Raw genomic sequence first — 11,378 nt, 5'->3', positions numbered from 1 at the left:
AAAACACTGTATTCCATTTGATATCTGATGCAGGGTAAAATCATGTTAGTCTTTAAAAAAAAAAAAAAAAACACACACACACACAACAGTCCTGTCCTCAGTCAGGACGTTGATGGTGCAAGAGGTAGGTTTTCTTAGGTGACATTTATAGTCAGTGTTATTTTCCTTTCATAGAAACGTAGATTTGATTGAAAATGTTCCCTCTCTCTGTTAACGGCGCCAAATGATGAATCTCACAATATGAAGATGGTGATGATGGCGATGATGACGACCATGATGAAAATAATAGCTAATAATAATAATGACCATGTTGTCAAAGTACTGTGTAAGAGGTTATTTTTATGCCCCTTAAATTTTCTGGCTGAAACAGACAAGATTTAGCTCTTTTTCTAGAAAAGAGGAAACAGTGAAGGTGAATGAATAAGTAAGTGTCATTTTCAGTAACCATAACAGCGCAAATAAATGACAGTGAAAATTCCCAAACATATATACAGTATTTACCATAATATAGGTGTGAGATTTTACTGAGCTACAAAAATTGATTTGTGAAGTGATGTCAAATTGTGGGTTGGGGGGTTGTTGCTTTGTGTTTGTTTTTTTTAACAATTTGAAAGAGAGAGCTGCTGTTTTTCTGGATTAAAAAGTACTATGATCAATGAGTCATGTTATATTCAAGATTTTACTCCACATAGATCATGAACGCTTGAATATTAAAAAAATAATAATAATAATTAAATCATTTGAGAAATTTACAAATTCTAAATGTTAAATAGCTTTTTATCCCCTGTTTACTTGTATTTTTTTTCAGGCCAGTCTTGCCCTGTCCAATATGGCGGCAAAGTTTACGCACAATCCAAAAGGTCAATATGGCGCCTAGATATTTATGTCAATGGCTCTAAATGTGTCCTCCCAAGAGTTCAGGCTTGCATGATGCTCCTGGCAACATCCGGTCTGCCTGGCTTCTTCCTGAAACTGGAGGAGAAAAAAGACCAAGCAAGCGGGCAAAGTAGCTACACAGGAGTTGTCTTCACTTTTTGTCAGTTTTTACTGACGAGCAAAACTGCTTTCAATCTGCAGTTATGGTTCCATTTCAGTGCTTTCTTCTTGCCGTTTAAATAATGGATGTTCTCTGTGCTCTGTCTGGTCTGTTGTCAGGACTCTCTGCTGTGCGCAGTGTGTACAAGCCAGTGAAAGTCTGAAATGCTTCTTCGTTTGTTGCCTTCTTTGATGCTGCAGTAGGTAGGTCCTTTGCTGGAGCGCACAGAACTTTCAGTCTCTGTGGGGAGAAAAAGACGGTCAGCTGTGGTAAAATAACAGATCTGATGAACAATAATCATGTGTGCCCAAAATACACACTAAGTGTCAGTAAGAGGCAGGCTGAGCTCAAAATTTTTGTTTTGTTGGCTACAGCAGTGCATTGTTTCCTTATCACCACTGCAAAGTAATATTGTTGTGAAGAGCCACTTTTGTTGTTTTACTGGCTCACAATGAATAATTCCTGGGGTTGAGTGTCATTTAAAAATTACAATGCCAGTACCAACACTGCTGCTTCTACCAATATAGAACATCTTTTTTTTTCTGTGATTGGCTGCAAGAAAAACAATACAAATACTAACTTTTGTCTTGATCTGGGAACCAAAATGAAAGTGTATCATTTGACTGGAAAAAATTTGATACTACTTGGTACTGAGTTATTTCAATCAATGTCTTAAAGGCACTGAGTACCAATACGTAGCCCTAATTACTGCATCAGTCAACATACAGTGTATTTAATTAAGCAACAACGCCCTCTAGTGGCTGTAGGAAGTATTATTTGTGTCCATCATGAGCAAGAGAGAAAGTGTGATGTTATAGAGTCACAAAGTCCACAGAAGGATGGAGGATAGAGGTTGTGGGTTGTTGAAAAGTTTAATTAAGCATCAGACTTTAACACAGATTAATGGTGTTCATTTCCTGTTGCCAACTGAGATCCAACACAGGTGTCTATAAACCCCATGAACATGATTGATCCCTGACTATAAACAAGAAGTTATTTTAACCCAAATCACAATCATTATCTCACGCTAACGTGTTTTATTCCCTAATAGCAAACATCACAAACCTTTGTATTTTTAAAGACAAGTCTTATTCATAAGATGCATGTTTAATTTGAGGACTTGTTGCTGTCTCACAGTATAACTCCTCCTCCTGCAGGCCTGAAATACCTGAAAGCAGTCACTAGAAAAGCAATGTGAGAATGATTCCCTAACAGTTTAACCACCAGTTGTCCAGCTATCTCCCACTCGGTAACAGGGATTAGACCCATGCTACATGGGCATCTCATTGAATATGCCACCTTACTTCACTACTGACTTTGTTGGAAGTCCAAATAAAATTCTGCTTTACATTGTAACACATTACCACAACATAATATGTGATCTGTATGAACTTATAACAGTAGGGGTTTTTATCTGGTAGATAAATTTTCCGGTCATGAATTTTTTGATTCTGAGCACAGTCTTGTTTTTCTCATTGTGCCTATTGTACTGACCTCTTGTGATTTTCAGAGCTTGGTAGGGAATCACAGCTGTAGCAAAAGGGATCATGCAGTGTGCATAACAATGGACGATCTGTTTCTAGTCAGACATTGTGTAAAGTGTAACATTTGAACGGGCCACAAAGTGAAACACTAGATTCAAACTGTCAGACTCAATGGTGCCTCTGCAGAGATTTTGGTCTTGAAAGTTCTTAATTTGCTAAACAACTGTGTATCAACTAAAGGTCAGGTGCAACTAGTCTCTGAGGGACACAAAATGTTCTGTGATGCATGAGACCACACAAAGGAATACAGCTGAAGAATTTCATCACAGTATTTTCTCGGCCGACAAGTTGTAGAATCTATCATGCAGATGAGAATGAATACTGCAGTAAGATTCCTGAAGACCTGATTTTATTTCTTCTTTCAGAAATTTCCAGCAGGGTTTTATCACACCGCTTATAGACTGAATATATAATCTGTTTACAACAACTTCAGGGTAGAAAAAACAGTGTTACATATATGTATACATATACAGTTTAATGGCAGCAACATGTTGAATGTTTTCTTTTTTCATGATATTATTTAAAGGTGTACTCACCTAAAATACATGTTATATGCTTTCATACTGCATTACTAACAACACTTTGACTAACATTAGTTTGTAGACTTTACCTGTAGGTTAGCGTTCCCGGTTTTGTTGTTTGATCTACTTCAGTTAACAGTAACAACATGTGACTTTACCTGTTTCAGTGTTCCTGGCGTGACACACACGACATACGCCATCCACAGAGGAACCATGAGTGTTGAAGAGAGTGTAAAGAATCCTCCGATGGCGTAGCCCCACCAGGGGTATTCATAAGTGTTGTTGAATTTGAGCGGGGTGTATTTGACCAAGGAGAAGAGAAATGTGCACTAAAAAAACAAAGGCAGAGAGAAACAAAGACATTAAACACTGAAAATGATCAGATTACTCATTTGTATTACAAACGGAACAAACAAATTCACAATTGGCTATTGTGTGTTTTATTATTTTTAGAAAAACATACAATGGAAACAGAGACTCTGCTTTTCAGGCAGAATACTTGTGGCAGCTGAGTGGTAATTATCCTGTCATATTACATAAGAGTAAATGACAGCCTTCATAAGCTGTTTTCACTACTGCTGATAACTTAATACAAACAGTGTTTGCTGCTGCAGCTCTATCAATCACCAAATCTTTCTCCAGGATACACTGATGAGCTAATAACTTTCACAGATTCCTAAAACAATTAATTCAATATGACAGTGAACAGCCTTGAACTGCAATACAACAACCAGTCAATGGTACTGATGCACCATTGTGTGCCATCTGGTTGAGACATGGACTGCCTTCAGGACAGAAGCCTCTGGCAGCTGTCAGACACACTCGTGTGTGAGTACAGCATGAACAAAGTTACAAGGCAGGCATGCACACACTTACAATACTTACAGTACAGATAGCTGGTGTGAGGTACTGCCAACAATATTTCATGAAAGGCCATGGTCGATATCCAATCATGTCCTGTATATTGTCATACTGACGATCTGCCCCTGAAGAAGATAATAGGTAGTAGTTACATCAGCATTATGGGGTACACAGCTGTTTCTTTTTACAACTTAAGAAAAAACATTAATGCTATGAGATGACATATTTAAATTCTGTGCATGTTCTGACATATATCCCAAGATGCTATACCACTATCCTTACACCAAGTGAATTATTCAAACCCAAGAATATTTCCATCAATCTGAAATATCCCCAAAGTTGGATCATTTAATTTGCAGCCCCTGAAGATTCAGCCTCACATTGTTGGTATGTTAGGAAACTCTGGGATCTCAACTTGCATTCACAATAAATGTATACGGGTATAAACCAGGGGTGTCCACCGTTTTTGCCTTGTGAGCCCTTAAAATGAAGCCATGTCTGTCCATATTCCATCATATGTCTATAATGAGGTTGACCAAACCAAAAATCTGTCCGTGTTTCACTTGAATAATTTTTATAGTAAATCATAAGAAAGGAGGCAAAGACCAGAGTAACATGTTAAAATAGGGATGTCAGTTTAGTTTTTGATGTCTGTGACGGCCATTAACCAACAACTGAATGGTTAGAAAATAGCAAAATGACGTGAAATTCAAGATGTGCTGTACTCTGACGCTCCCTTATCACAATGAGTTCTAGCAGGGCATTTCAAATGGTTATCCACTAATGTCTGTCCCCATCTCTTGCAAACACAAAAACATGCTGCAGCAGCTGTGTGCATGGTTCTGCATCTAGTTCTGTCCTACGAGCGCAGCTGAGCATGCACATTCCTTTGGTGAGACCCTGAATCACTTGCGAGGCTTTGCCAAGGGCCAAGAGGACCAGGTGAAGCTAAGACACAGAGCCGACAGACAGCTGCTCCAAGCCGGGGAAGAAGTAGTCAGTGGCTCCAAGAAAGAAGTCTCAGTACTTCTGTAGCTACACAGTGAATCTTTATGTTTGGAAATGTAGTTTCTGTTATATGTTGTCGCTGTTTGTACTTTCAGGTTTCTGCTTTATTACACACAGTTGATGTCTATCGCTCCATGCTTACTCACGATTGCCTCGGTTAACTGTTGCTTGCATGCATGAAGCGCGTGCTGCTTGGCTGGTAGGAGGGGCTCAGGACGTGAGAGAGAGGGAGCCAGAGAGTAGTCCAATTTAATATACATGGAAATTATTTTTAAGTGTTTCAAATTAAGTAGGTTAGGCTATTTCTGCACCTGATCTTATTTGTCATTGAGCAGTGCAAAATTAGGAAGCTGGGTATTTAAATGCACAAATAGCGTAGTGTGTCTGTAAATTCATGCATAACCAGTAAACGTTCTCAGCACTTAACCAATTACCAGTTAACTGCTTACAGTGTGAAAACATAAACTTGCAGTTCCTAAAGGTGGGAACCACTGGTTTAAAATAGGGATCCAACAATGCCTCTTGCAGATTTTACTAAGTTTAAAGTTCTTCTCACCGTAGACCCATCCAATACAGACAGACTGAATGATAGCAAAAAGCAGGAGTGTCATCCCACTGCAGGCGTAGTAGTCAAACAGCTGGAAAATGTAAAGGCCTCCCTGCAAATAAGAAGAAACTGAGCCCTTCAGTGAACATCAAAACAAGGTTGTCATAATCCACACTTTGTTCGTCAATATGTCATAGTAACATATGCACACATAAAGCAAACAAGGTACATATATTCTGGATAAGTGTATTGCTAATCCAAATATAACTCCTCTCTGTTGTGTTCAAAGATACTAGGATACAAATGATTATATTTTCACATGTTTCCTTTACATCATTTGTTCTTCTTTTTTGTATCTTCACTTGTAATTGTTTTGTTTGTTTTTGTAACTTTACGGCAAACCGTACTGTACAGTAACAGCATTTATTACACCGATATATACAGTAAGTATACAATTTACAGTAAATAAACGCTTCATTTTCCCCACTCACCTCTGTAATCATCAGAAGGCCAACAAAGAAACTTCCAACAGAAATGGCAAGAAGAAGGAGTTTGCGGCGACAGTTGTTTTGGAAGAAGGCAGGATACATGTCAGAGATGGTTGTGACCAGTGCCTCTTGATATACAAACTGGTGAGGTGAGAGAGATTATTTTGTATTAATACAAACAAAAAGTTGTATTATGGTGTCTGAAATTAATTATTACTTTCCAAACAGACTTGATATGTAGTTCTACCTCGCTATCTAATCCTAAAAAGATGATCATAATGAAGAAGAAAATGGCCCAGAGCTGAGGAAGAGGCATCAGAGCCACAGCACGAGGATAAGCAATGAATGCCAAACCAGGACCTGCAAGGAGACAGGGGGGGAAATGGTCATATTCTTCAACAATTCACACAGCATCACTCTGAGTCAAGCATTATTAACCCTCCATACCTGATTCAGCCACCATCGATATGTCCACACCTTGCTCCTTTGCCATAAAACCAAGCACAGAAAAGATGGCGAAACCGGCTACAAAGCTGGTTAAACTGTTTAACAGGCACAGGTACACACAGTCCCTGTAGGTAAGAAGCAAAAATCAGTAAACTTGTGCTCTAATCAGTAACTAATGACTAGTTTGTACAGAAGTGAATTGTGTCCAGTCAGTGCAGATGACAAACAAATACAAACCTGTAGCAGTTGTTGGTGTACTTGTTGTAACTTCCTAAAGACGTAAGAACGCCTGTGCAAACACCATAGGAGTAGAAAATTTGGCTGCCAGCATCCATCCACACCTGAGAGATTTGGATAAGTTTATGTTTAGTTTAGGTTTGTGAAAATGCAAGTCTCGATTAAAGGTATCTTCTAAGCAAAACTGTCATACTGAGCGCATCTGAAAAATGTTCAGAGACAAAGTGTTTTATTAGTTTTCCTACGGTTCTGGGTCCTGCTGAAATATGACTGGGCCATGCTAGAAGCACAATTAGAGGATGGATTGCCATCAAAATATGTGTAGGCATTCACGGTCCTCTGAGGATTAAGCTCTCTAACTTTGATGAACTCCCTTTTTTTTCCTTTAGTGTCACCATAATGTTAATATTTTTCGTTTTGAGTGAAATGTCTCAACAGTTATTGGATGCAATGTCACAAAATTTGGTAAAAACATTAATGTTCCACACAAGGATGAATTGTAATCACTTTGGTGACCTCTAAACTTTTCATCTTGCACCATTATCAGATCAACAGTTCTGTTTATCCTACAGAACAGTCGTTCCCGGATAACATCCACAATCTCTTGTTTGTTTTTTCCTCTCCATAAATCTTATTAATTTATTTTTTTTCACTCTACATTTTCTCATCCATCCATGTCCCCCCAGTTTGGGAATCGCTGCAATAGAGTGCTGCAGGAATGAGTCATAAAACCCTGAAATGAATTAACATCTTTGCACTTCCAATTCCCCCATCTTGAAGTTAAGTTATTTAAATGGGTTTTTGGTTGGATGCCTGAAATAAAGTCTGTGAGATTTTCACATTTTTGTCTATGACATAAAATACGTCAATAATTACCCCAAATTTAAAAATTATTGTATCTCACTATTGATTCAGTGGTCATGACCGTTGTGAGACTGTGATGCAGTTTGTAACCCACTCATGAAAACCGCTTTTATGCTTCATAAAATTCATGAAATTGTTGTTCACTGGTGAATATTGTCTTGCTGAACAAAACTTGTAAGTATCATAAACTTTTGTTTGCCACAGTTTCTTTTCTACACTAATTTAAAACTTAAAAAACCCTGTTAACTTTTTATGGAGGGGACCACAGTGATGCTAACTTCGGGTTGACCTACAAAAATACATAATCTCTGCAGCTCTCCATGTGAGCAAAACTAATGAATTCCCTCAGCTGTACTTCGTGTTCAGGTTAGGGAGAGCTCGTACCTCTGGATCAGTGAGGCGGGATGGGTCTGGGTAAAGATAGAACATGATTCCGTCTTTGGCCCCCGGTAACGTAAGACCACGAACAAGCAGCACCACCAGCATCACATACGGAAATGTGGCGGTGAAGTAGACCACCTAAGACAGGACCGACAGAATGATTGTGTGTCACTTTTTAAGAAGAAATATTTCAAGAAGTTACAAGTTATCATTAAGATTGTCCTGTACTTTTCCTGTTGACTTGACACCATTCCAGACACAGAAGTAACACAATGTCCAGGCAAGAAGCAGACAAAGGGCCAGGTCCCAACGAACACTGCCAATTTCATCAATTCCACTGGACAGGCCCAAGATTCTCCTCCTATAACAAAGTTTATTAGTAACAATACAACAAAAAAAACTGCAGCCCTTATATGATGTGTTAATTCATGCTACTTACTCCCAAAACTCTACCACTGAAGATGTGCTATTTCCATACAGGAGCAGAGCGGATGTCTGATTCTGCTGATACTCAAAACAGCCGTCTTACATGATAGAATAAGAGATATCATGAAAACTGATTAACAAAATGAACACACACACAGTTTTATGCGTCACAGCGAGAAAATAAAGTCTTACCTGTGTTCCAGCTGTTGTGACAGCTTGCCCATGGGAGCTCAGACCTGAAGGATGAAAAGAGGTAAAGAAAGGTCCAAGCCAGTATGATGATGTAATACACTCCAGTGTACAAAACAACCACTTGGCTTCCATAACCTAAGCCTGTAGAGAGATAGAGACGTCACATTGTAATACCATTAAAAATAATACTGCAAAGCAAGAATAAATGTGCGTTCTGAGTTTGTCACACCACATAAGCGTGTGTTATTAACCACCCAGACAAACCAGAATTATTGAAAAATCACTAAGTACATTAAATTAGGTCTCAAAATCACGCTGTTCACTCTGCTGTCTCAGTGTCCACGCCACTTTAAAACAACCTGAAACATGGACACTCTGTCTAGCAGCTTTATTGGACATGTTTGAGCCATCAGAGCCAGAGGACGGTGACAGGGACAGGTTTTTTTTTTCTTCTATGTTGGATTGTTGGAACTGAAGTGAGATGAAGTGAACCACTGGGCTGATTTTGAGATTTGCTAAAGTTCATAACTGACTGTTAGGGAGGATGGGGGGGGCAACTATGTTCTAAAATGTATAATGTACTAAGAGGAAAAATTCCCCTTTTCCCTGACAAAGACTTTAACAAACACATATGTAGATGTAAATCTGCCAAAAGTGACTCTCAAAACCCAACTGTATCACACACTAAACACATTTAATGCAAAACTAAGCAGTTTGCTTGTTTTTGAGTTCTTCACCCAAGTGGTCAAAAAGATTGACACATATATATGACATATTATGGCCAGTGGTGGACATTACCCTCACTTTACTGTGTAAAAGTGAAAATATCAGGAGAGGAGTGAGAGGGAGGTTGGACAACAGTGGAAACATGAGCCAAGATTCTTTTTGCCAAGTTTTATTTTGTTTCTGTCATGTTTGAATGAAGATAACAGTGTTAGGGAGTCTCATTGGTTTGATGAGAGCAATAACACAGCTGTTTCTGGTTAAACCAAAGATATCTTACTGTTTTGGGTTTTTTTTTTAAAAGGGGTCCGTCACATTATTTCATAATGTTGTCATACACTTAGAATAACAATCTAAGTGGACGTACTGTGATGGTGATTAGTGTCACTAATGATCTCCCTCAATACTGAACCAGTTTCAAAAATTGTTGTCTCCTTTAGTCACTCAGATGCAAAAAATGGGAAAATATGGTCCAGAATTACCCTTTAAGTGCCTACTGGTTTTAACTTACATGTCCTATTATTTTGTATTGGTCGATTGTTGGTCTAAATTATTATTTTATCTTATTTTGTTCTCACATTTATTATTTTTGTTAAAGACATTGCACATAAGTAAACTCAATTAAATCAGTCTTTAATTATGTTTAATGTTTTAACTATCTACAGCTACTTTTGTAGCTGCAACTCGTGTGATATCTCACACAGTGTGTCCTTATTCTATTGTATCTAGTATTTTACTTTTGGTCCTACTTTTTAGTCCTAAATGACTACATTTTGGAGTAAAATTTAATTTTTAGTCATTTCAGTTACTAGCTACTTTTCAAATATAGATTTTACATTGAAAAACATATGATAAGTATCAACGTTCATTGTCTTAAATTGTTGCAAATAGGTTCTGAACCATTTTGACTTGTGTTCTTTTGACTTGTGTAACTGGAACCAGTTCTAATGTCTTAGATGATTATGGGTTGTTAGCAGTACAAGGAGCAGGAGTTTCCCCTATAAACTGCTCTAATGGTTTCATTCATGACTTATCAAAAAAATCAATGAATAGAAACACAACACACAACACAAACACTATAAAGACTTACCTTCAAAAAGAGGGCAGATTTTTCTCCAACATGTTATTCCACCCTGGCTGGTGTACTGACCCAAAGACGTCTCCAGGAAGAAGAGTGGGATGCCACAGGTGAACAAAAACAAAATGTAAGGTATGAAGAAAACCCCTTTAAAACAAAAACGAATTATCTTGTTAAAATGCTGGTAAAATTGCAAATATTTGCTCACTCAAGTAGTGATTTGTAACGATGAATGTAGATTGGTGGCAAGATGGTGAGCAAGTGGTGTGATTATTTCAACAATAAGAAAGAAAAGTCACTTTATATCAATACTGGCAGAACTGAAGGGTGTGTTTAGCAAAGTTTAGCCCTACCAGCCACTATTTATCTGAACACAATATTGAAGGTGGGGTAAGCAATTTTGGAGAAAGATGGTTGATTGGTAAGTCTCATTTATCGTCATATACTGATGCTTTTTGTTTGGTTCGATTGTTGAGTGTTACTGTTTTGTTGAGTGGCTTGGTCCATGCCACCAGTGCGTCGGCATTTAATTACTGAATGACCTGGGAATGAGATTCAACAGTCAGTTTTCCCTTAATTGTTTACCCCACCTTTAATTCCTCGCAGGGCACACAGTCTCCTGTAAGTGATGTACAACTGGCCACCATAACAAAGATTTACCTCCTCCGTTTTTGTAGCAAAGGTATGGAAACCTCCAGACGTTTCCCAGACCGATAATGTGTCCGGCCACGGCCAGAATGAACTCAATCTTGCTGCCCCACTGTTCCCTCTCCTGTGGTTTGGACTGCACTGGTCCACCATTCGCCAGATTCATTTTCCCTTGTGAGTTTTCTCTTTGGTCCGTTTCAACCTTGAGTAAAAATTTAATTAGTGCTTGTTAGTGTGTCAGTCGATAACATGAAGCTGCTAAGTACTTTGCACAAGAATACATGATGCATTCCATTCAGCATTCTCAGACAGTATGAATAAGTTCTCAGGTTTCTTTTCAGTTATTCTCGGGTTACACTCAACATGAATTATTTTGA

General features: G+C 38.3%; 1 protein-coding gene across 1 annotated transcript; it reads right to left on the bottom strand.

The window, feature by feature from the left end:
- Nucleotides 1–673: 673 nt before the first annotated feature.
- Nucleotides 674–11,203, bottom strand: slc6a22.2 (solute carrier family 6 member 22, tandem duplicate 2). The gene is made up of 14 exons (XM_084735294.1): nt 11,014–11,203; nt 10,366–10,500; nt 8,553–8,693; nt 8,374–8,458; nt 8,163–8,295; nt 7,938–8,072; nt 6,690–6,793; nt 6,453–6,577; nt 6,253–6,365; nt 6,009–6,146; nt 5,527–5,629; nt 3,987–4,087; nt 3,260–3,430; nt 674–1,276 (listed from the first exon to the last, which is right to left on the bottom strand). Exons 1-14 carry the CDS (start codon nt 11,165–11,167, stop codon nt 1,112–1,114), a joined length of 1,803 nt encoding a protein of 600 aa, XP_084591420.1. The 5' UTR covers nt 11,168–11,203; the 3' UTR covers nt 674–1,111.
- Between the last annotated feature and the right edge of the window lie 175 nt (nt 11,204–11,378).

This window comes from Lutjanus erythropterus, chromosome 2 (genome assembly GCF_056507025.1).
Source record: "Lutjanus erythropterus isolate fLutEry1 chromosome 2, fLutEry1.hap2, whole genome shotgun sequence".
Lineage (NCBI taxonomy): Eukaryota > Metazoa > Chordata > Actinopteri > Lutjaniformes > Lutjanidae > Lutjanus > Lutjanus erythropterus.
Note: the sequence above shows the minus strand (reverse complement) of the source record. Positions and strands in the feature narration are given on the sequence as shown.